The sequence below is a fragment of the Barbus barbus genome, assembly GCF_936440315.1.
Source record: "Barbus barbus genome assembly, chromosome: 48".
NCBI classification, from domain to species: domain Eukaryota; kingdom Metazoa; phylum Chordata; class Actinopteri; order Cypriniformes; family Cyprinidae; genus Barbus; species Barbus barbus.
This window is the reverse complement of record NC_136726.1, coordinates 14,956,744-14,984,369: the sequence shown is the minus strand read 5'-3', so window position 1 is coordinate 14,984,369 and position 27,626 is coordinate 14,956,744. Positions and strand designations below refer to the sequence as shown.

At 36.0% G+C, this 27,626-nt stretch overlaps 1 protein-coding gene across 1 annotated transcript; it reads right to left on the bottom strand.

Moving 5' to 3' along the window:
• Positions 1–27,624, bottom strand: LOC306866531 (transmembrane protein 263-B-like). The gene is made up of 3 exons (XM_079411789.1): positions 27,458–27,624; positions 23,811–23,904; positions 1–1,859 (listed from the first exon to the last, which is right to left on the bottom strand). The coding sequence occupies exons 1-3, from the start codon at positions 27,461–27,463 to the stop codon at positions 1,579–1,581; spliced, it is 381 nt and encodes a 126-aa protein (XP_079267915.1). The 5' UTR covers positions 27,464–27,624; the 3' UTR covers positions 1–1,578.
• Positions 27,625–27,626: the final 2 nt, after the last annotated feature.

Below are 27,626 nucleotides of genomic sequence, written 5' to 3'. Positions count from 1 at the left end.
GCGTTTCTAAAATACAGAGTGCTTTATTTGTAGAATACAGCATTAATTTAGCAAAAATAGTTCTATTATAGACAAAATCTACTTGGTCTTAAAAGTCCAGTTTATAGTAACAGCATCTTCAAGACATATACAGAAAGTGTGTAGATAGCAAAAACAGAAAGAAACATAAAAAAAAATGAAATACATACTCACAATTAACAGCATATTGTAAGTTAAACAGCATGTTGTACAGAGAACTAGAGCTTCAAGCATGCGTTGCAACAATATAATAATATGCCATATGTTGTTTTTGCATAAATAAAGTAAAAAAGGAAACAAACATTTAAGCAAGTGGGGAAAAACGTCAGCAACGTACGAACAAATACTCAAATGTGCACATTTTCGATTGTGCTGGTTCTATGATGTAAACGGCTGTAAAAAGGTAGCAGGAAATACATCTGTGGTTACTTTGCACTGTTATGAAACACTAAACACTCCACAGTGAGCTTTTAAAACTCCCAAGACATTCAGGCACATGTACGGCCAATAAAACACCATCTCAAATGAACTACAAGTGATGCTTCGCAAGGAGAAAATAAAGCGTGAATGCTTAAAAGTATTTTAGACTGGAAAAAATGTGTAGTTTCTGTTTCCCTGCATCCTTTTAAGATGCACATAATTTCTTTTCTTAACTCCAGGCACTGGCTTCCTGGCTACAGATTCAATTTCAACAGCTCAAACATTGTCTTGGAGTGTTTACACTGGAGACTCGGCATTAATGTAATCTACGCCAATGACGCGCAAACTGCCATTCAGAGATTTCTACACTTACCATGAGAATGTGGCGATGATATTAATACAGCGAACTGTGAAAACGTATTGTGGTTGGTAACACTAAACCGAAGAACATTTGAGAATATTTAGTTTAAACCTAACATTATCAGATGATGAAGGTAATCTAGTGTCATGTGTATTTAATTAATTAAATAATAATACTTCAACTTAATTTCCAAGTTCTCACATTATTTTTTTCAAAGATGGGCTTTAAACAAGATCAACATATTCAAGGAATAATTTTGTGTACTTGAATTTCTATGGACGTTTTATCCAGAGATTAGAGCTAATTTTGTGTAAAAACAAGAACTGATATTACAGAAAAAATGAATTAAACCAAATTTTAAATTTTTAAAGAATAGCTACTGGTATAACATTTCTTTTGTAAAAAGTGGACAACTTCATGAAGAATGTGTCTGATATCAGCACTTGATCCCTCTTTGTCCCAAAGTTAGTCTTCGCCACACTAATAATACAGATTCAGCTGACACTCAAAATACACAAATATACACAAACATAAGCAAACAAAAGGCGTAAGATCCCAACTATCTCATGTACCTCTGCAGTAACAGATCGAAGTGCGTTTAGTTTGCAGTTTTTTACATTAACTTAAAGTAGGGTTGTATTTGATGAATGCAAAACAGTAATTTTCCCATGGGCTAAATGAACCTGCCACCTGCTTTCCAACCCTCTTGAAAGTGAAAACAATCCAGGAGACAACCAGACACACCGAATCGAACAAAGGGTGGGAGCGAGTCAGCCAGTCTAATCCGACTTGTCTTTTTTCTTTGGTGTAACTTTACCAGCTACTGCAGACCCCACTGCCCCGACCCCTCCCGTTACCACAGAGACGCCGCCTTTGACCAATCCCACTCCGGCTGCGGGAACGCTCGTCACTGCCGTCTTGGTCAGCTCAAAGCTCTTGCTACCAACCCAGGCCACTCCCCCGAGGGTGGCACCCACCGCTCCTCTGGTGAGGTTGAACAGCCCACCTGTCACTCTCCACACCATGCCTGCTTCATTCTTAGGGTGGTCTTTCTCCAAGTCTGAAAAAGAGTAGTGTAAGCAATCATTTAGAGTGTTAAAATTGTGTTTTAATCATTTTGATTATTATAATAAATAATAATAAAAAAAATAAAAATCAACACACAGAAATGTAGCAAGGACTCGGTAAAATAGTCCATGTGACATCAGGGGTTCAACCGTAATTTTACGAAGCAACGAGAATAATTTTTGTGCGCAAAAGAAAACAATAATAACAATTTATTCAACAATTCTTCTCCCTCAGTTACCAACTTACCCAAGAACGTAATCAACGCAATGAGTGCTGTTTACGTTCAGCATGCGCGCGGTGTCTACTGAATTAATGACAGAATTTTTATTTTTACTTTAACAAAATCAACAACAACAACATCAATAATAATAATAATAATAATAATAATAATATATTTTCCCTAGTTTTTGACCCAGAAACCACTAAGCCAATCTTGTTTGGCAATGTAAAATAACTAATGTATTCAAATCCAGCCTCATGTTGCCATTCTTATGGTGGCTCATAAAGCACCTTTTATGAATCCATCCAAAGCAAACATAATTATTATCTCAATGCAACTGTGCAGTTTTTCAGTTAAGAACACTTGGTTCCTAAAGCCATGATTTTGAAACGTGTTTCAGGACCCTCACCGAAAAATAATAGACTTTATGTAAGTATTGTTTATTTTCCCCAGTGTGTTGGTTATGTGAGATTTAAAGCTTGAGGGCAGCATTTTGAAATCAGCTCACATCTACAGGCCTGACACGGAGTAATACACTGAGCAGATGTGTTCTGAAACACACACACTCTCTGTCCAAATGGCATCATCTTTCCCCTCTGTTGTTCCTTTGGCAGAATACATGAAAAAAAGAGACTCTTTTCCTTCCGACAGACAACTAGCATTTACACACCCCACAATACTCTGCGGACTGTGAACAGAAATTATATCTTTTAAATTCAATCAATACTGTCAGGGACCGCGTGGCTGGGTTGCACGATGAGCTCCCCGGTGAATCGATGTGCCACCGAGAAGCCGTGTGAATGACAAGCAGTGTCTTCAGATGAGTCCCGTGGGACGGCGGAGGGAAAACTTTGTGGTGCAGTCAAGGTCGCCCCACATGTAGTTCGCACGTGCGCGGATGTGCGAGTGCATAAACAACAACTGACACACGCTGATATCGACAGAACCAGGATTGATGTGAAACATTTTTGAGATGCGACCAAACAGGAGATGAACGGATTTAACTGAAGCCTGCTTTCCTCTCCTAACTGTCTCTCACAAATGTCGAAATTCATTAGTATGTATGAAACATGCCTATAAAGCTCTTGCTTCTACACCATTTCTATACTGCAAGTTGCCCGCTTTCAGCATAGACTAGCGATCATCTTATGTTTTGTCTTATGTCTGGTAACTGGTATGACGAACCAATTTTAAAATAGTTTAATATCTGTTTTTTGGCAAAACAACCAAATGATTAGAAAACAAGCAAGGCAGCAGTTGAGGATGTCAATGATAATGTGGTAAAATGGCAGATCATAGATGTTGTTGGTGGGTAAGAAAACTTGCCCGTCCTGATTCTACACATGCAATTAAGACCTAACTCTTCCCATCTGGGCCTGAGGAGATGTAATTACGCTTTCCACACTACCAAACCTCAAAGCGATCTTCCATTTTTGCAATAAGTCTGAGTGAACAAAATCAGCGAGGCATGTTTCAAAAAAGGAATGAGATTATTTCAGAATTTCCATTTTCATACATTATTTCCAATGAAGGAAGGGTAGACCAATGAAGATGTTTCTCTTAGCATAATAAGTAGAACGATACAGAATCCACAATGTGCACCTGGTTCATGGAATTAAATTTTAAATCATTAATTCTTACATAAATTTTTTACGTAAACTGACACATAAGAATTTTTCATGTAAATTGTTCGTAAAGCCATTCTAACATAACATGTGACATTCATATGGCAAACAATTTTCGCATATGTTCGTAAATGCCTTCTAATATAAACTCATTCATATGATGAGAAATCTTCATGTATATTGTTAGTAAATCCATTCTTACATAAACTGACACATTCATAAGCGATTTTCATGTAAATTGTTCGTAAAGCCATTCTAACATAAAATGTGACATTCATATAGCAAACATTTTTGCATGTTCATAAATGCATTCTAATGCAAACTGTTTAATGTAAAAATGTTCAAATGTTTGTAAATCTATTCTTATGTCAACTCATATATTTTCGTAAATCTATTGTATTAAAGTGCGACAATCAATTTCCCTGAAAATTCATAAATAGATTTTTACATGAACTGTTGCATTCACGACAGTCAGTTGTGGTGTAAATTGTTCGTAAATAAGTTTATACATAATGCTGCACAACTGGTGCAACAATCTGCAACAATTTACGTAAGAACAGTACAGGTTTCATGAATGAGGCAACTGATTGTGAGCTTCAAACAGGCTTCAGGGACAACTTTGTAAATGACAACCATTGTAATTCTGTTCAATTCAGTGCAAGAATTACAATAACACTGCTGATAACCAGTCAAAACACTCTGCTACCATGTCATGAATTGGAAGTCTCATTAAACTAACAGGATATGAATATGGTCTTCGCTATGTGCCCATGGGTACTTGGTAATGAATGCGAAATAAATATGAGTCTATAATTTGGACATTGCATGCAAATAACAGTCGTCGATAGCATAGTGGGACAACAATGCGGTGTATGCAAAAATTCTGGAATGTCAATCCTACACATATCCAACACAATAGAATAGAATAGAATATGGCAGCCAAATAATAGTGCAATAAGAAGTCACCGACAACATGCAAACAATACATGGCACAAACCTCCATTATGCATAGTTGAACATTATATCACAGACAACAACAAAGCTGTGCACATCATGAATGATTTTGGTTGAGCACAGAGAGGAAAGACCTCATCCTAATCTGGCTTAACCGATTACTGACCTAAAAGAATGGGATAATACAGCTGGTGGGATGTGACTGAAGAGGGGGAGAGAGAGCACAGAGCTGTGCTGGGAGGAATCATTTTTTAACGAGGTGGATCATTAAATAATATAGATCCGGGGACATCATCTTAAATTAATATTTATTGACAAATATTATTATATTTACATATTTATTATTAGAAATTCAACTATTATTTTCTCTTGTGGACTATATGTATACATCTTTTATGTGAAATTTCTTATTCAAGTAAAACGAAACTGGCTGTCACTGACAGGACTTGCATGCTTTTTTATACAAGAATACCAACATGTTCACCTTCTTTGATTTAAGAAGCAGTCTTTTACTTTAGTTTGAAAACCAAATCCTCTGCTGTGCGCACCTTCGTGCTTGTGCTGACGCAGCGAGTATAAACCAGGCTCTACCCACGAAGTGCTCGCGCTGAAAGCAGCTCTCTTCACGCGATCAGTGAAATCTGACTCCTGCTACAATTTGCCGCGGCTCTGCAGACCATGCACTCACACGAATGCACATTCTCAAAAAATGGTCGCAAATGCCATTTTGGTAGCAATCTAGAGCCCTGGCATCCATTATAAAACGTGCCTCACACGGCTCCGGGGCATGAATAAGGGCCTCCTGTAGTGAATAAACACGTAATAAACACTTTTTTTCTCACTTCTGGGATCTATCATACGCAGAAGCCAGCACGTGCCTAGTCTCGCGAGTTTGTTTACAGGAGCAAAGGAAGCAACGCTTCCTTACTTTAGCAAAGGAAAACCAGTCTCCTCTTGGCTTATATTGACATCCTCCGACATTTTTCTTTACAAATCCTCGTTCGTACTTGCGTATGAATGCGCACGCTTTATTTGACATCTTTTGGACTGTTCAACAGAAACACCCACCACAATGATAATGCTTGGAATAGCCAGGACAAATTGTAATATAACTCAGATTCAATTCAACTGAAAGAATAAAGTCATACACCTAGGATGCCTCGAGGGTGAGTAAAAGTTTCTAATTTAAAATTTTGGGTGAACTAACCCTTTAACATGCAGATTCTGCAAGGTGTATGTAAACTTTTGGCCTCAGCTGTATGTTCATTAAAGTGCTTATATTAATCTTTTATATAAACATAAGTCATTTTAAATAGACTTATAGTCCTTGAAATGAGAGGAGACTAATGAATAAATGTCTAGTTATTAGGGGAGAATTACAATTATTTACTCAATTTACATAATATTTCACTTCACAAGATGTTAATTGATGGACTGAAGACATGTGTATTACTGTGATTGTTTTTGATCAGCTGTTTGAACTAATTCTGACGGCTCCCATTCATTGCAGAGGATCCTTTGCTGAGCAAGTGATGCAAATCTCTCAAAATCTGCTATAATGGAGAAACAAACTCCTCTACATCTTGGAATGCCTGAAGGCGAGTAAATTTTCAGAAAATGTACATTATTGGGTGAACAATTCCTTTAAGACTATTTAGTCTACTAATTTGTCAGGCCACAAACCGACTACTCGTTTTTGAAAATATGCTTTGTTTTGTATCAGTGAATGACCTATGCTATCTCACGACCAATTTGTATGTATTTTACAAGGTGGCAATTTTTCTGAATTCATACAACCGTACTTGTACGATTTCTACGAGGGGTAGGTTTAAGGGCGGGTTTAGGGGTGGTCCTTTGTACAAATTTGCCACCTCGTAAAATACTTACGATTTTTCACAAATCGTACAAATTTGTACAAATTAAATACCAAGTAAAATATGTACGAATTGCCATAAGATCAGGTTGGAATGACTAACTGGACACAAATCTCATGCTAAAACAAAATTAAACTTGTGGCTATATTTGCAAAAAAATTTACATTGTAATGTCTCTTACAAAGGGCATTACTCCAAACATAATTTTTGCATAATTTTACACACTAAAGGTCTAAATTATTGTCTGTTGTAACGACAGCATCATGTAACCTGTCACATGGACGGATCACAAAACATTTATCTTTCTTCAATCAAATCATACATCCTCTACAATTTGCTCAGTAAATAACCTTGAGGTTACTCAAATTCAATGATCCTAAAAAATTATTCACCACACACAATTCATCAAAAGCATAATGCTTAACTACAAAACGCCAAACAGCTTTCTATGAAAGAATGACCAATTTATTCTTTTTGACAGGAACCTTCGGGATCAACCCAATTCTATAGCAAATAGAAAATGTCAATTTGTCTTCAGATGGAGGAAAGAGAACAGTGACATTTGACGGCTTAGATGGAAAGGTTAAGATATTCTGAGGCATGTTACTCTTTCCAGAGATGGCCCGAGTTCTGAGGAGGGTGAGCATCAGTAGCTAAAAACCCACTCAACAAGCCCGGTACAAAGGTTACCGTGTTGGCCTTGACAGTTAAACAAACATTCAAAAAGAAACAGAATTGCACATTTCACATGTCCTAAGCACTAAAACTTTTAAAAGAGCCGTAGAGTTCCACTGTCTGACCAAAATCTTGTAGAGAAGGTTGTAGAACTGAGGAAGGAATCATTGACTCATATTGCTCGGATTCCTTTCCCAAGTCACTCTAAACATTAATTTGAGTTAGAAGCCTGCAGCAAACTTGGATAAATAAAGTTTTAGGTTGTGACAGGATCCAAAAAGCCCCACCTAAAGCAAGATAAGTGGTCTCCTTGGTGCGCAGAGCGAGCTGCGAAAATTATCTGGGCACACTTGAACATTCTCATAAGATCCGCTGGTGCCTGAACCCAGGCCTCAACTCAATAATATGTTCTTGTCGAGGACAGCCACAAGTTAGACCTTTAGATAACACCAACAATGCTGCATTCACAAACCGATAGGCAGAGAATGGAGATAAAGTTTGAGAGAGAACAGAAGAGACAGATGCAATGCGTTTCCCTCCAGGAACCCACTCAGACGGGAACATTTTGTAAAAGGAAAAAGGAACAAATAGGCCCATAGTAAGGATGATGGGGTCATTGGGGGCATAAATAATAAGTAAACCAATCGTGGAGGAAACACCAAGACCGCTTCTCCTGGAACAGATCTCCTCTAATAGCTGGGTGTACAAATACAAAAGGGTGTTTTTTGATTTATTATTTTGAGTGTTGCATGCTCACTGACACAATGCTTTATTAACTAAAAAAAAAAATGCAATTCATACATACAATTGCTTGGCTACTGTTCTATCATTAGCATTGTTAATTTGAGATTTAAAAAATATACATATTGGAAGAGAATAAAGTAAAATGTCAGCGAAACCCAATTGTACTAATATCATAAATAAAATAGAAAAGTCTTGAAAAGAAAATCTTAAGTAGTTTGTATAAAAATATTAAATAATTATTATAACAATTAAAAACCACCTGGAATCTGGAAAAAAAATCTGCTTCATTGCTTATTAATACTTTATCCACCTAACCGGAAAGCATGTGGTCCAACCGTTATGTAGGAAAACAATTAAATATAATGATAATTTCAACTATTTTATGATGAGACAAGCTTAAATTAAGGTTGTAAAAGGACTCTCCCATTACTTACAATATTTATGAATTAATAATTCTTTTTATTTGTTAAAAACATACCTTGAAATACATTTAAAATGCTTTTAAGATAATAATTAAGACACTGACATGTAATTAATATATTAAAAAGTTACTTGACCACATGACATTTCAGAGTCATTAAATTAAAACTTATTGAAAATAGTATAAAGGTTTTTCCCAATCATACGAAAACATGAATACAAAAGAACATTTAAATAAATAAATAAAAATTGGAAAAAAAGACAGTAGGAAAAGGTAGTTAGCAATACAGACAATACAAACATTAAAAATGAATAAATAAACACAGGCATTATGCAGCAGGATGCACGTCCTAGATGGGGAGATGTATGACTATAGTATTGAGCTTACTGTATGTACCAAACTGCCATCTCTATAAAAGCCAGTGATTTAGACCTGCCTGACCTAAGCTGAATTGGATAGCCAAGAATCCATTCCCAACCAATCAAAGCCGAACATGTTCCTGAACGAGAGGTGGGCTGCCAGCCTCCGGCGTAAATCTGTCACCTCTGTAAATTTATGAGTCTATATCAATACCCACATCATCTCTCTGTAGTGCCGAGAAATAATGGTGAAAATATTGTTCTCCTCACTTGGCACCGAGATTTACAGCGAGCGAGGGAGCGAACAAGAGAGAGAGAGAGAGAAATAAGAAAAAGAGTAGCGAGAGAAGGGAGGGGGGTAATCGGACCTTCCCCAGTGATAAAAACCCCCAGCGGGATTCAGTTCTCCACCGCTCCACTCCTCTCACCAACAAGAACAGAGTCTACTGCATCCCTGCTGAGGTCTCTATTTTTAATCTCTGTGCCCGAGTTGCCTGGGGCAAAACACAATGAAGGGTCAAGTTAAAATGTGGTTTTGAGAGAACGGCCTGGAAGGGAATGTACTGAATTACCGTTGAACCTTGCTGGACATGGTGTTAGTACAAGAGGCGCTGGGAAAAAAGGGGGTAAACATGGAAAAAAAAAAAAACAACGTAAAAATAGATTGTACAAACATGGAGGTGCCAGTACGTTAGATGTTTTGACACAAATATGCATTTAAAATAACTTAAAAAGCCTTGAGGAGTGTTCGCAAAACTCAACGGTAGCCAGTTTCGCAGATCCCACTACTGTTATGTTTAGAAGCTCCATTCGATGACGAGTTTTGGCAATTATGGGACTGAAAAGAACTCGGCTGAAATGGAGTCCGAATGTGGCCTTTTTCCCCGCTGGCTTGATACAGCTGCATTAAATATATAAATAACTACCAGTGAACCACTTATCGAAAAGGTCAATGTTTCCACCGGGTGCACAAGCTTGCTCGCATCTGACCTATCGTGAGAGACACGTATGACACTTGAACCTTTGTGCTTACTCATACCAGTCCTCCCAATGTAGGTTTGTTAACTTCAATAAGCAGAGAAAGACCTTTTACCATATTACTCCGTATTCATTATTTCATTAGCCTAGCTCATGTTATGTTCTATAAAATATAGCTCACAATATCTTTAATAGCTTTATTAGCCTTGCTTATTATATCTTCATTAGCCTATTAGCATTTAGTCGACAACATCTGCACTAGACTATTAACCTACAGCGAACGCAATCTTCAATAACTTATTAGTATAGAACAAACACAATTTTCACTAGATAATACTGTTTTTTAGAATACGAGTAGTTCTTTGAGATGTCCAACTCGACGCTGTGGATTCAGTAAAAACACTTTATCTCTGTAAATGCAAGTCATCAGCTAGGAGAGACTGTTTTGTAACGTTCCATCAAAGTCAATCACAACTACGACTTTTGGGACTTCCTAAAGGTGCGAGTTCTCCAAGCATTTCTATATAGGGAGTATGGAGCAACGCTTTTACAGCCACCATGAAAATTGAACCTAAAAAGATGTAACTGAAACTAAATAGCTTCAGTAGAAACACATAAATGAGACAAGCGAAAATACATTTGCAAGTACACACACCAAAAAGGACAAGTGGAATGCAAGGACTGTCTTCAAGGATAAGCTACTACTGTTACTGCTAATTCACAAATTCAGTGAAGCTAAAGCAAGCAAATGTTATTCTTTGCCAAACAGACTGTGTAAGTCATTGATCTCTCAATTACTCTCAAATCAAAACATTTAAATGTACCACTATCAGTCACAAGACATCGGAGAACAAATCTTTCACGCCAAACTAGAGTACTGGGCTATTATTATGTTGGGAGTAACAGAAGAAAGGAACATTACATCATTTAATAGACTAGCAAAGTATATTATAATTTATTCAAATAATTTTCAATTAATTACATAAATAATTAGTCACAAGATTTTTTAATGTCAACCTAGTGTAACGTAATACTATTTCAAAACGAGTAAGAGAAGGAGGGGTTTTCGATTAATTTTGACTTGATTTTTTCTGTTCCTCAAAACAAAACTACTGTACGCCTTAAAAAACGTGAAATATAGTCGTATGAACTATTTTAAGGATTCTTTACTGGTGTTTTTTTGTCCATTTTAAAGCGTGGCAGTGTAATTTTCCATAAACTTTCATTGTAAAGAGCAGCTCTGACATTCTACCAAATATCTCCTTTAGTGTTCAACTGAAAAAATAAAATAATGAGTTTTGGAAGGATCAGTAATTCCAATTTTTGGGTGAAATGTCTCTTTAATATCAATCAATTCCTTTAAACAGCTTTCAAACGAATCGTTTTACAGTACAACACCCTTCACTTCAGCTTCCCGCTGAGTAGTTTCAGTTCTCAGTCCACCGCAACAGCAGATCGAAATGAAACGCAATCTCACTCCTTCAAAGAGATAACCTTTCGATCTTGGTTATATGACAAAAACTGGAGGAAAAGCTCTACTTTTAGCCACCATGAGTCAATCTTTGATTCTATGACTCTCAAACCAAGGCCTGCATTTTTATCTTACTCACTGATCTCAGATCAGACATCTGCTTATCGTAAGAAATGATAGTCAGAAGATAGCAAAAACAGCACTGATCTAGATTCAGCAATCTGTAACTAATAATTCAAACAGTTTCTATTTTCCCCAGATGGATTTTGCTGCTATACAGTGTGTGATTGACAGGCAGATGACACACGCTTGCACTTCAGTAGCTACAGATGGAGGGGAAAAAAAAACCTTGCCTGTTCCTGCTGAGCCTATTGGAGGAGAACCTGGCTTGCGATTCCTGCCCTGGCCTGCTTTTCATGTCAGACTCAGTGCTTTGGGGATTTAAAAAGACACGTCAATCCGCAGAAAAAGTCTCTGAGCGTGCCGAAAGAAGCCACGTACTTTGGACCTTCCCATCCGTAGATGAAACAGCAAGTGTAACTGGAATTTGCGGTACAGATTCTGAAATATATATCAAAGAGTGAAGCTTTTAAAAGTGGAGATCTCTCATATCACATGCATCATGGCTACATAATGTTTGGACCCGCAACACTGTGACCATTCAATGCAGAACGCTTCATTTATGATGTCCCACCCTAGCATGTCTCTTGAATTATACATCAAGCAGATGGAGTTTAGAATCGTCAAGGTAAGACCTTAAATAATTCAGTGCAGGCAAATCCCCAGTTCACCCCCACCGCATTTTTTTGTTTACTGTTGGTTTTGCCGAGCAGGGATTTGCAATGATAGCAGTGTGCAACAACACGCCAATGAAAGATTCTGCTGACCGGGGGCGAGACGTGCACAAAATAACTTTATTATTCTTTCATATTTGAGGGGACAGATGTTCTTCAGTGTTTTTTTTCCCCCCTCTGGCTTATGCTAGGAGTCTCAATATCAAAAGCCGCTTAGACTGAAGCACCAACATGATTGCATGGAAATGCAGGAATTGCTCTGACACTGATACAAGTCTTCCTTTGCCGAATGAAGAATTCAGTCTATATATAATAAATGTCATTTACATTACATGTAAATAATATATGTATTAATTATATTTTACAATAATTACATGAATATACCATTTTATTATACATAATTTATTTTCAATTTAATTCTTATTTAAAATAATGTACATTGAATGTAAAAATATAATTATATTAAATATAAATATATAAAACATATTCATAGCAAGAAATGAAACAGTTGAAAATAATACATTTATAAACAATTATACTTTTAAAACATGTATAAATGTTTTTTTTAATGTTTTATACATTATAACATGTATAATGTAAATTTAATGTTAAAAAAAAAAAAATGTTGGACCGAATTCTAAACAATTATAAAATACATGTAAAAACAACGTAAATTTAATATGCTAAAACTAATTAAAACTAAAATAAATTAAAATTTGTATGGAAAGAATAAAATTGTTGGACCAAATTATAAACAATTATATAGTACATGTATAAAATAATGTAAATGTGTTAAAACTAAATTAATATTAAAAATAAAATAAATTAAGATTCTTATGGCAAAAATAGAATTGTTGGACCGAATTCTAAACAATTATACAATACATGTAAAAACATGTATAAAATAATGTAAATTTAATATGCTAAAACTAAATTAATCTTAAAACTAAAAAAAATAAAGAATAATAATACATTTTCATGGCAAGAATATAATTGTTGGACTTGGTGGACGATTATATTGGGCCCAAAAGAATGGACCAGAACCAGGTTATCACAGAGACTTGTGGGTGGGTTCTTATGACTTAGGCTAGTAACTAACTAACATTGAACTGTACGAAACATATTAATGACCATGTACATTTCAGGAAATTGGGGTTGAGTCGACCCATGAGTCTTGAGGTGTCGCTCACAGTGCTGAGTGCTGAGGACAGGTGTCAGGGAGAGAGACAGAGATAGCGAGACAGAGAATGAGTAAAAACCAGAAAGACAGAGAGGTAGTTAGTGAGGAAAAGAACAGAGAAAGCGAGAAAGAGAAATAGAGAGAAGGAAAGAGAGATAGAGGAAGAGGAAGCTGTAATGAAGTGTCATAATTTACCAGTCATACTACAGATGGCAAGTCGGCTCCTTGCTGCTTTTCATTGTTCTATGCCAAAGAGCTGGTGGAGAGCAACTGTCAGTCCTTTGAAAACAGCCGTAGAGAGAGATGCATTCACTCAACCTGTCATTTCACCTACCATTATGTTCCCTTCCTAAAACAAAAATTATTTCTGCTCGTCATGGCAGAGGAAATAATTGGATGTGAAAAGCATGGTCACATTCGGGTCAGAGACAGCCTTTGCCTTTCTTAAATTAAATCCATTCTGTTTGAATGTGATACATTTCTGCCTTTCCCTTCTTCATTCCTTCTCTATTGCTAGATATTCATGTTATTTTTCTGAATATTGTTTATATTATCATTTTCATAAACGGTCCGTTCCTTCCACCCACAATTTCCTGAAAGGACAATTTCACAACATGACTCCTCACCCCTCAAGACATGTAGAACAACAAACTATATTTTTAACTGTTCTAATGGAAACTATTGCTTTAAAAAATATATCTGCAGTCAATATAACCTATATATTTATCTATATAATTTGGCTATATGAGAGGAGTACCTGAAATATTTATACAACATTTGGAAGATCAGGCTCTTTCTTTCAGAACATTCTACACAACTCCTTGTTCAAGTTCTTGTTCTGTCCAGGCTGGACTATTGGAATGCTCTCTTGGCAGGTCCATCAAACCTCTACAATTAATCCAGAATGTGACTACAAGATTAATCTTTAATGTGCCGAAAAGAACGCCTTTTGTTTATCAGTTTGCACTGGCTACCAATAGCTGCTCACATAAAATTCAAGGCATTGATGTTTGCCTAAAACTACCACTGGCTCTGCACCCCTTTACCTAAATTCGTTACTTCAGACTTATGTGCCCTCCAGAAGCTTTTGAATGGTAGTGTATAGTAACAGAAAATGACTTTTTCAGACCTGATAGTTCTACAATTTATCACTGATTTGTTTTTATGGCTTAGCTGCTATAAATGGGCTGGTTGGACTGTGGAAGTATGTTTACAAACTAGACTCAACTCAAAATCCTGTTTTCTATGATATTTCCAGCCTTTGCAGAAAGAGACAGAAAATTATCAGATTGCACAGTCTGCCTGGAGCAGTCATAATCCTTCAAGGCTACGGAGCAGTTCTGCGGAAAGCTCCAGGTTGGGCTGTGTTGTGACAGATAATGAAATGGCCTGTAAAAAACAGCTGATGCGCATCAGTCCTGATGGCTTCTGAGTTTAGGTTTTGAGAGTACGAGACGGCCCAGCATGAGTGTGCATATAATGGCCAGAAAACTTCACATTTCCTTTGGTTTGTGACAAAGCATTCAAGTGACAAATGTCTCCCTGTGATCAGACAAGCACGGAGATGGTGCCCACAACCACTGTCTAGAGTAAATCGACTATCTATTTGTGTGTGTACCTAGGTGCCTATTTGGTATGCATTTCTGGTTTGTTACACTGGACAGGTTCCATTCATCTCTGGCCATTAAAGCTCAAAGGCTCGAGGGGCAGAAACTTAGAGAGCAACTCTAGCCTAAAAAAAAATAGCAAAATAAAACAACAAAGGCAGCCACATATACTTAAAGTTGATGTGTTTTTTTCAATAGTAAAAATACATTACTATACAAGCTTAAAGGGATAGTTCACCCAAAAATTACAGTTCTGTCATCATTTTTTTTCAACCTCATGTCACTCCAAATCTGAATGACTTGCTTTCCTCAGTAGTAAATGACATATTATTACTATTTGAAATAATATATGATTACAAAACTGGAATTTTTTGCCACCCTAATGCATTTAACTTGTTTTTTAAATTATACAGTATAAACCAGGGGTGTCAAACCCAGTTCCTGGAGGGCCACAGCCCTGTAGAGTTTAGATTCAACACTTTGACACTCCTGATTTAAACTGAATGAAAACTAACTAAAATTGAAACTGCATTCTGTAACTTTTGGCGCTCTAGCGGTTAATAAACAGAACTGCATGCATCTTGTGGAAGAACATTGTTGCCGGAACTACTTCTCTCTGTTTATGTCTACAACGAATCACGCAGGTACTGGGCTACGCCGCAGCGGTACCCGAACCACCCTAATAGTCCGAATATAAACACTTATTATAGGTGTACCGTAGTGATTCAGGATAAGCCAAAAACACAGTTTGGAAAATGGATTGATGATGTACTCGCTTATTATATAAATGTTTTAAATTTTGAATACAAAAAATTTATGAACTGCAGCTTTAAATTGGCTAGATAAAATGAGAATAAAATGGAAATAAACTAAATTTAGAAAAATCTGAACTACAATGACCATGTTCCATTGTTATTTTTGTATCACTGAGATGCTATTATAGTTTTAGTTATTTTGGTTGAACTAGCTTTGGTCATTTTGTTTGTGTTGTTTTTATTAGTTTTTTTTTTTATAGTTTTTATTCATTCTTATTTCAGTCTTAGTTGTAGTTATTTTAGTACGTCAAGTTAAACTAAATGAAAATGAGAAATGTTGCCTGAATAGCTAGCTTAAAATAAAATATGTTCAAGGTGTATTTTAAAGTTTATTATAAGGTATATTTTATTAATGGATTTAGTTTTAGTTTACTATAACCCTTCCCTGTTATTAGGTTGATATATGATAAAATGTTAGACTGCGGTATTATGAAAACTTTGCCCAACAATGTAACACTAGCTCAACCAATGGCATAAATTTGGGAGCGGAGCCATATATTGGCCAACCAGGAAGGGAACCCGTTTGAAAAGTCATTATTTTTGCAATTTGGTGACACTAGTGGTGCAGAAACAACCCACTCCTGCTTTAAGTCTGTGATGGATAGCAGGTGCCAGATAGCGGAATAAAAAAACCGTTGAATAGAATCTATTTCAACATTAACTAGACACATTATAAAATCTACACCAAATTATCTAGAATTTAATTACCTTCACAGGGAGGCCGTAATTTCTTTTGCGCCACAACATCTGATAATTCTTAACTAATCCATCTCTGCTAGCCTATTTTTAATTAAACGCATTACTTAAGATGAAAAACAAGTCGTAGGACTGAATCTGAAACCAACGGCTTCTTTCCACACTCGAACCGATCCATCATCCCGTTCAGGGCTCTTTGATCAGTGCATATGTTGATCTGTGTTTTCGGCTATGGGGACCTAATGAAAACGGCGAGGCAGAACATCAGGTGGACGATGCACTGGGAGCCTCGTGCGGCTGATGGTCCATCCATCATCCTTTTACACAACATCAGATTGAGCCCCTCATGCGCACTGGATCTGTCAGGATGATGGAACAGGCGCACAGCTCCAAGCAAACAGGACAGAAGCGCACAAACTCAATAAAACATCATTTTTAGCTATTAATAACTTGATTCCTTTCTTTATGACATAAAAGTGAGACTGATTTAATTTCAGCTGCTCTCGTAGGCAAATAGACAACTTGAATTGTAATTGCACAGGGCGGTTTGAAAGACTGCTGGGTTTGTGCTTGGGTGAGGGTAGACGAGAAGCTCAGCAGGCTACACACAGCAGCAGAATACAGATTGTCGGTCCTGTTTGGAGTGCTAAATACAGGTATGTTCATAGACAGTTTGGTTATGAAAGAGAGTGACAACTACATTCTGTGCCCAAAGTGAAGCTTAAATTTTGAGGAATTAAAACCGTAATTTTGAAAGCAAGCCGAGTTGATTTGTGCTGTATGAACAGAACTTCAGTCAACTAGTTGTTGTCAGTCACATCTTTGGCATACAAGCACAGAATATGCATTATTATTTGCAGTCAATCATAAATAAAAGTTGTACACAAACCCGTTGATTAGTAAAAATGCTATCGGAGATAAAAAGACCATATACCATAAAATAATGTCAATAAAAGTTGTTCTTTAGGGGCTGCATACACTAACCTACAGCGAGTGCAGTGCAGTCTGATTCAAAAATATAAAACCATTCTTTTTAGACAACTAAACAGGATTATTAGTTACTATAACTTAAAATTACTTAAGACTAAAAGTTTACTATTTGAAATAAAAAACTTTAACTGAATTAAAATAAAACCTTTTATTTCAGCTAACTGCAAAGGAAACATTTCTCTTTTTCATTTATTTCAAATAACTAAAATTAAAACTAAAATAAAAATGTATGAAAACTATATAGACATATTAAAGGGGTCATATGATGTGATTTCAAGTTTTCCTTTCTCTTTGGAGAGTTACAAGCTGTTTTTGCATAGATAAGATCCCTGAAGTTGCAAAGACTAAAGTCTCAAAACCAAAGAGATATTCTTTATAAAAGTTAAGACTTGTCCACACCTCCCTAAAACGGCTCATTTAAACACGCCACCACGTCTACATCACGATGTGGGGAGATTTTCATAACACCGCCCAAATGTTGTATTTACAACACTGTTCCAGAGCAATACAACGCAAATATTCGAGTGTGTGCAGCGCATTTTACAGAGGACTATTTCCTGAACCTGGCAGGAGAGTAGCCTACAAAGCTGGTTTGGTCAAAGGCTGTATCTATAAAGTGTGGCAATTCCAACTTCAAGGACAGTCGACGTTCTGACTCACAGCCTGTAAGTACGTTTCTGCCACTGACAATTCAAATGCGAGTTTTGAGCTGTGTAGAGTACCTCTTGCTGCTTGTTAATACGGTGAGGGGCGTAACATTTCCATCACACGCTTGAGGTATTCGGCCAATCACAACACACTGGATAACTGGCCAATCAGAGCACGCCTCGCTTCTCAGAACGATGAGCTTTGTAAAAATCAACGCGTTTCAGAAAGGCGTTAGCTATTAATAATAGAGGAGTATCAATAATGTACAGTATGTGGAAAATAATGTTTTTTGAACTTCAAACCACATAAACACATTGCATTACACCAAATATTGTTCTTTTTAGCAACGTCATATGACCCCTTTAAAAAAAAACTATTAAAAATGACAAAAACAACTAAATTAATAAAAATATATCATTTTTGTAAAAACTATACTAGTATTTCAATGCAGTTTACCTTGATGTACTAAAATAACTCAAATTAAAACTGAAAAAATGAAAACTATAAAAGGCAAATAAAATAAAAAAACTAATAAAAATGACAACAAAAAAAATCCTAAAAGGATATAATCAATGAAATAGAAAAAAATCATTCAAAATTTTAGTAAAACCTATACTAGTATCTCACTGCTATTAAAATGACACTAATATATAATAGTACCATTGTAATAAAAAAATAAAAAAAAGATTTATGGAGATTTCATATTTCCGGGTTACTCAGCAGCAGAAATCATCATAGTTGGGTTAACTTCGAGAGCAGTGAATGGGAGAGTACCACAACTATATTTTTTGCATTTCCATTTGCTCAAATAGCAGAAGAAAAACTCCACGATAGTGTTCTTTCACGACTTTCAAAAAAAGGAAAAAATTGAGAGAGACTGAAAACAGCAGTCAGAAGAGAGAACAATGTCAAATTTACCGTCACTCCCATAGACGCTGCATTAGAAAAACTTTCGCATTAGCGTTAACTAGTTTTAGCATTAAAAACTTTCGAGGATTTACAATGCTGATGACCACTGAAACACGTCATCACAGTCTTGTGAAATTTTTACCATTTATTTTTACCATCTAAAGCGCAACAGCGTTACATGTCAGCACGCTGCCCACGAGGTTATCGGCTCCGACATCATACCATTATTTTAACTTCTATTTTTTACTTTGAATAAGCCACTACTCATTTGTTAGTGTTTTAAACAGTTTGACCACAAAATTGATATGGTCAACCTTAACGAGGTAATGAAAACTGTGTTATGCAGTCGTAGCGTGAGACAAATTTTGGCCTATTACCTGTGAGGATGAAATCCTTAAAAATGTAATTCAAAGCGCTTTGAGACATTTCCTACAGTTACTGGTTGCTATAGTTATAGGTACTACAAGACAATTTAAGACTCACACCTGCTAATAAATACAGCTGTCAATCCCCAACACGGACTGGGTGAATGTAACCAATCATATGCCTCAACTTTCAGGCTATGAAAGTTGAGGCAGTACTGTAATTACTCTGTCAAAAATGTCAGTTAACTGATATTTAACGCATTTGGACCAACAGAACAATGACAAACATAAAAATACTTAGACAGGGTACTTATGTCTAAATGAACGCCCCAACAAGTAGTGCTTCAGATAAACAGTAGTACCAGAAGCTCAAATTAGCTGACAGACTGAATCTATGGCGCTGTATTTCTCAGGTTTACATCAGTTCCAACCTGTTCACTCAGAAAATAAAGTGCAATCACACTGACAGGGCTTGACAATCTAACCTTGATTGAATTTTGCTGTCGCTCGCTCACACTAAAACACACAAAAGGACATAAATGTGAAACAACTATGTTCGCTACCTGTAATTTGCTCAAAAATTACCGCCCTGCCTTTCGTTCTGTCCTCACATTTGACATTTACAGATGAGGCAACAGTACAAGCTTGAGAAGAAAAATCAGGTGCAAATGTTGCATCAACAGAAGAAACGGTCTGTAAACCGCACACTGTCTGCAGCAGTGCGAACCCCTCAGGGAAGACCGCTCCATTTTGGCTGTATTTTTCCACATGAATATTAGCATGTGGACTAGCCTGTCTGGTTCCGCTCCAAATCCTCTGTGACTATGTCTGACCTCAGATGACCATGCGCCCTAAAGGGACTCATTCTGTATGTCTACAACATCAGCGACACTTCAGGAAATAAATCTTACTGGCTTGATAAAACATATAGGCCTAGATGGTTTCTATAATGATGAGGGTGTAAGAAATGGGTTTTGATGCTTCCCGCTCCCGCTGAACGCTTTTCACAAAGTACTTTTGGGTCGAACTGCGTTATGAATATGAGTATCACTGCAAGTACTAGCGGCTGTTTACCACTATAACTTGGTAACATCTCAAGACGAGAACATTTTAGCTTCACTGTTTTATTCACACTGGACTAGCCACCAAAACTTTACAAACAGACACAACAGCACTGCAAGTGATGCAGAGAATGTGAACTGCTCTCCCAAGCCAATTTATTAAGAGTTATGTAAAGCGGTCACACTATAATAAGTGTGACCAGGCGCATGCAAAGATGCACATTATATGTAATCAGTATCAGTACACTTCGCAATTTAGTATGGATTGTGTTTATTCCAACCACAAACCTTACTGATGTCATAATTCAATCTACCCATGAGTTCAATCAACCTATGCTAAGCTAACAGACTGAGCAGTTAGTTTGCGAAACATAAGCTTAAATTCCAATTCACAACCATTAGTGAATCAAAAACATACAATGGAAGTATTATAGTCTTAAATTCATTAAAAAATTACTCTTAAAGGGATAGCTCAATTTACTCACCCTCAAGCTATATGACTTTCTTGTCAGATGAATACAATCATAGGTATATTAACAAAAGGGCCTGGCTCTTGCAAGCTTTATAATGACAGTGAATGGTGATTGAGATTTTGAAGCCCAAAAAAGTGCATCCATCCATCATAAAAAGTGCTCCATACAGCTCCAGGGGGTTAATAAAGGCTACAGATTATTGTTTATAAAGTTTTAAATATGGATGTTTTTCTTACACAAATGCATCGCTTCACTTCAGAAGGCCTTTATTAACCGCCCAGAGCCATGTGGAACACTTTCATGAAAGGATTAACTTTTTGGGGGATTCAAAATCTCAACCATTCACTGCCATTATAAAGCTTGAAAGAGCCAGGACATTTATTAATATAGCTCAGATTGTATTTGTCTGAAAGAAGAAAGTCATATACATCTAGGATGGCTTGAGTAAATCATGGGGTAATTTTCATTTTTGGGTGAACTATCCCTTTAAGAACAGGTTATTTTAATGATTGTTTGAATAATGATGTTTGAATCAGTCAGATCAGTCAACAAACCTATCCTTGCTTTCATTAAGGGCTGCAATAAATTATCAATAAAACTGTTAATGAAAATAATCAATTAATTTAATTATTGATTATCCGCATCTGTGCATGCACAGAAAACATACTTTACAGTAAACACACTTTACAGACATGTAACTTCACAAACTATGTACTACTATTATAACTACTATTATTGTATAAATGTGGCTTTTTATTCAAATAAAAAAGGACATAAATCGATAGATCAATCAATTAATAAAAATTAATTGATTTAATTATCAAATTATCAAAACAATCATTAGTGATTGAATAATTTAAATACATACATGAACACACACTAACATGTAAAATATTATAAATGTCTCATTATGTAAACATTCCATAGTTAGTTGAAGCCGTTTAGTGATTTTGTGAAACAATACTTTAAATAAATTAATTACATACATCCAACTAATGATTATTTCAATATACTGTACTCATTAAAGGTTCTTTCAGCCAAAGGAATCACTTTGGGGTTTTAAGAGAAATTTAGTGAGTGGACTGAATTGTTCACTTTCACACCAACCAAACTCTGTCGACTAACAGATGCCAGTCCGCACCCCGAGCGAAAATGGCATTCTGGGCTTTGAAACCCAAAGCAGATCTAGGTGAGGTCGCTGAGATACTGAACTAGGATCATTCTGCTTGTTCCTCAATCCCTTCTGCTATTTGCTCAGTGATATTAAGCCTGATCCAAACAATTCCCCTCCTTGTGAACAGGCCCACTGCACTTTGTGTGCTCAAGCTCAAAACTCATTTCTCATAAAACGCCAGTTATCACGATGACAATTTCACCAAAATAGGCTGTTTGATTCACCCGAAATAGCTTTGTATACATCTACAGATCAACACACCCTGAATCAGAACAAACAACTCAATATCCACGGCCCAGATCCGAGAGATTCTTGTTCCCAGCAACAAAGACGGACAGAATCTCAGCAATATAATAACTATTTCAGGATCCGCACCAAGGCAGCAGCCAAAAAGCCAGAGGGCAGGCGTTTGCTGTTATGAAATCACCTGTGATGCACTGGTGGGCAGCAGGCACCAAGGATCCCAAAGCAATTTATAGCAACATAATGCAGCCATTTAAACTAAAGAGATTGTTTCTGGCAAAGCAGCAGCATCAGAGCCTTCTCCTCGAATAGACTTTTTATAAAGAGACAAGACAAGAGAGCTTTGTTTCTTTGTGCCATCCCTGGACGTAAAGATCAAATAGCACAGAGAACAAAGAGAGGACATTGATCACGGTTTGGGCACAAAAGCCCACTTTAACTTAAACATGTTCTGTTACTGAACGATCTTTAGCTCTTAAATGAAAGGCATTAATAGAGCCTACGTGCCCGTTATTAACTACAGATGCAGGCCTCTGTGTATCGGAGGGCACCTGCAGGGCTTTCTGGGAAGTGGTTTGGAAAGATGAATGGATTTGGGAATTAAACTTACTTAAACCTTTGTACATTTTGGCACTCCAAATATTATAGCGATTTTACACTACAGTAATCTTTGTTTTTCTTATGTTGGTCAGTGTGGCCCTCTGCAGATCACTATACTTTACTACAACATTAAAAAGTAATAGGTAATGGCATTTTAAAACCTATGTTTAATAAGCTGGGCAAAAATCTGTGATTAGAATCACTTTTTACTAAGCTTTCCAAATACAAATATATGCTGTCGTTCAAAAGTTTGGGGTCAGTAACAATTTTTTAAGACATTAATATTTATTTTTTTCAACCAAGGATGCATTAAACTGATCAAAGGTGACAGTAAAAACATTTATATTGACAGAAAACACTTCTATTTCATATAAATGCTTTTGAACTTCTATTCATCAAAAAATCCTGAAAATAAAATATTAAGCAGCACAACTTTCAGCATCGATATTAAATACTAAAAATGTTTACAAATGTTAAAATATTAAGAAATGTGTCTTGAATGATTACCGAAGGATCGTGTGAACACTGAAAATAAACTAATACAGAAAACAATTATTTTAAATTGTATTAAGTTAAATTTCAACAATATTATTGTTTTTACTGTATTTTATTTTTAAATGCAGCCTTAGTTTAAAAAAAAATACCTTACCAACTCCAAACTTTTTCATATTGAAGAACCAAAAGTATCTTCGTCGCAAATACATATTCTCTTATAAATTTTTTCAAATGACAAAAATAAAAATGTAAATATCTAGACATGTACAGTACATTTGAAAAGCTAGTATTTGTTACACCACGGAACAAATTTTTTACATTTTTTTTTACTGTTTAAAAAAAAAAAAAAAAACAGTGAAGGCAAAAAAAGTGACTTAAAAGATGAAAAACTTCAGTGACAAGATCTAACATATACATTTTCCTTTATGCATTAATTTACCAAAACCTTGTGTGTATGTTAATAAAAAAAAATCATGCACACATTCCAACAATAGAAATCCATTCAATAACATATCTGAATTTATATTTAAGAACAAAATGCAGCATAAAAGCATAAATAAGGCTGAACATACCCTCAGGTGGCTCTTCGCGCAGGTAAGGTGGAAGTTCTTCATTGTTGGGGTCAGCAGGTGCTTCCTCGATCACCTCAGTATCTGCACTTGGGCCCTTCAATTAACATAATTATACCATTCACACTGTCAATACATAAATACACACTACAATGCAAACAATAACAGTCATTACTGTTATGCAGTACATTTTCATGTTCCCATCGAGTCGTAACATTAATATGTTAAACTCTGCATTTTTTAAATTTATATATGTTTGCATAATAATTATTATTACATTGCATTCATTATTTTTACATTATCATTAGTTATGTTTAGTAGAAAATAGTTCTACAACAAGAATTACACAATCATAACTCCATTTGAACTAATGTGACTTATTGCAAGACAAAAAGAAAACAACACGAAAAAGCACTGCATTGACATACTAATGTGGTTTTATTAATAAAAAATGTACAATGCAAAACAAAACAAAATTAACGATAGCATGGTCACTGCCAGAAAAATACAAAAATATATCTTTCAGTGAAAATTTTAAATCACATTTTATAAAAGAAGATAAATAATAACTTAAGCTCTCCCAAAGAGATTTAACCTGATTGCAATAATAGAATAAATGGAGTAAAGTTTCTTCCTCAACTTTGCAGAATACACTCTAAAAATAAAATGGTGCTATATAGCACTAAAAGTGGTTCTTTGGCTTGTAATCATAGGGGAAACACTTTTGCTACTGTATAGCACCAAATCTTGGTGCTTCAGTGGTTCTTCGGCATGACTGAGGGGCTATATAGCACCGCTACCATATGCAGAACCTGTTAAGCTCCTGTATGGTTCTTCAGCGGTTCTTTGGGGTGATTAAGGTGCTATATAGTCCCACTGCCATACAAAGAACCTGTTAAGCCCCTTTAAAGGTTCTTTACGAGCCAAAGAACCACTGTTGGTGCTGTTTGGCACCATTTTTGTTGAAGAAATACAATGCAATATGGCACCTCTTATGGTTCTACATAGCACCATTTGACAAAGGTGCTGTATAGCACCTTTAACGATATGGTGCTATATAGCATCAAAAGTGGTTCCCCTATGATTACAAGCTAAGAACCACTTTTAGTGCTATATAGCACCATTTGTTTTAGATTGTACACAAGTTAGAGATATCAAAAAAAGAAGCAATTGGGGTTTGTTGGATTATGCAAAATCTTAAAACGTACCTCTCTGATTGTATTAGATGCAGAATTTTTCAGGGAGTAACCATACTCTCTTCCAATAAATACGGTCAAAAAATTTGGTCCTGAAAAATTTACATCTAGGGGATGTATATACTGAACAATGTAACATTCGCTTTATATCTCAAACTCCAATAAAAGTTTGGGCATAATTGTTTTCCTCTCATTAAAGCAGAAATATGTTTTAAATAAATGCACATAGCTTGGAGACAAACTTTTGATGACAGAACTTTACAAACTATACAAAGTCATAAATTCTTCATTCTCCAGTATAGTACCATCATCTTTAAAAAAATTCAAAACAAAAGACAATACCTCTGGCATACCACTTGTCAATAAAAAGAGACTTTCCACGGATTAAAATACTTGAATTATTCCAAAGAATTTCTTTGTGGGGAGAAAAGTTGTGCATATAACACAATTTCCAAGCAAGAAAAGCTTGTTGGTGAAAATTAGTGAAGTGAAGTGACATGTGGCCAAGTATGGTGACCCATACTCAGAATTTGTTCTCTGCATTTAACCCATCTAAGTGCACACACACAGTAGTGAACATATACCCGGAGCAGTGGGCATGCAGTGCTGCGGCGCCCGGGGAGCAGTTGGGGGTTCGGTGCCTTGCTCAAGGGTCTCACCTCAGTCGTGGTATTGAGGGTGGAGAGAGCGCTGGTTATTCTCTCCCTCCACATACAATTCCTGCCCGACCTGAGACTCGAACCCACGACCTTCGGGTTACAAGTCTGACTCTCTATCCATTAGGCAACAACTGCCCAATTATTAGAGAGAGAAATCAGCAATTTAGAAGGGAAATGCATTTTAAAAGAAAATCTAGACCACCTAATCTATGAAATATAGTATTGGGGATATAGTACAAAATTGAATTATTAGTACAGAGTCTTTTTTTTAACCAACTAATTCTAAATGAACTAACTAATTCTTTGAAATCCAAAACTTCCAATCCACCCTAAGAACTCCTGTTAGACAAAACAGATTTCCTAATATTATGGGATTTGTTCTTCCAAATAAAATTCAGTAACATTTTATTTATATCATCAGCAATTTTGTCACTAACAAATAAAGATAAAGCAGGGTAAACACAATGGGACAATCCCTCTGCTTTAGATAGAAGAACTCTGCCATAGATGGATAGATCTCGTTGAAGACAAGAATTAAAGATTATTCTAGTTTTCTTTATTTTAGGAGAAAAATGTAGATGTTGAGTCAATCTCTAGTAAGGAAAATCCCCAGGTACTTGACAGTCTTTAACCGGAATATGATGTATTGATGCTTGTTGGGTATAATATAGACAAAATAGTTCACATGCACTTTGATAAAATTTAAATATAAGCCTGAGGCTTCAGAGAAAGATTGAATAATATAAATACTTAAAGGAACTTGATTTTGATCGTCAGCAAGTTGAGGTATTTAAAATTATTTACCAAATACAGAAATAGCTTTCAAAGTGGGATTTTGTAAAAAATTAAGTGTTAACATTTCAACAGCCAAAAGAAAAAGAAAGAGGGAAATGGGGCACTCGTCTGTCACAATTAAAACCTAACCAAAACTGAAGAGTTAATATCATTACAAAGCATTCTCACCATGTTAATACATTTATTTCCGAAACCAAAAGCACTAAGAGATTTAAAATATGACACTGATTCAAGCTGATAAACAAGGACTAATAACATCATCTTGCAGGAAATGACATCATTTTGGTGGGAAACAGCAGCGTAAGCATGAGTAAGTAGCAATGGATTTGATATTTCAGTGATGTTTTGTAGTATTCCTTGGGTGTTTCCACTCTAAAACATCCCATCATGTATCAAATATCAAAATTCATTTCAAGTCGACACCCTCACGTAATTTAATCTGTCAATCGCTTACTAAACCAAATGATTTTATTTGCATCTTGTCAGACATTCTTGTCAAATCAAGCTGTAATTTATTAAATTAAGATCACCATGACGCATTTATGAAAGTCTGCGATGCAAATTTATATGAATGCATCTTGCAAACAAAACTTACTTCTTTCTGCAAAGTTATAGAGAGCAAGATACCGCATAGCAAGAATGACCCAATTACTACAATAATAATAATAATCATCTCTTTCCTTTACAGCCTCCGAGACAGCTAAAATCATAAACTTTATGGCTGCAAAGATAAATTGCATAGCTTATACAGTGTATTTTGCACTATCATGCTGATGTAATATTATATCTAGGCATTACTGCCCCGTTTAGGGTTTTATTACCGTTATGTATCAGAGCGAGATAACACAACACCCATCCGATATAACCGCATTTAATGGCACAGTATCAAAAAGGCCCGAATGTAAATACAAATATAAATATTCAACAGTTTGTGTCTGTGAATCAGGCAAGAACAGGTTTGGCTTTATACTGTCACGCAAAACAAACCAAATCCACTCACCTTCATTACTGAGGCTATTAATACAGCCGTGCTTTAGAAAGCGCGTCTCTGCAGCTCAATACTGATGGACGCACAGGACCACAGAATGGAAATAGCGCTTAATACGAAATAAATTTCAGCGTTTGCTATGTTTTTCATGCGAATGTAAGCGGAAGTGACGTCTGGATGT

Excerpts from the sequence above, each read along its gene's own strand:
- LOC306866531 (XM_079411789.1), bottom strand. Across the intron at positions 1,860-23,810 it reads GCGCGAAGAGCCACCTGAGG|ACTTGGAGAAAGACCACCCT; the intron begins GTATGTTCAGCC and ends ACTCTTTTTCAG.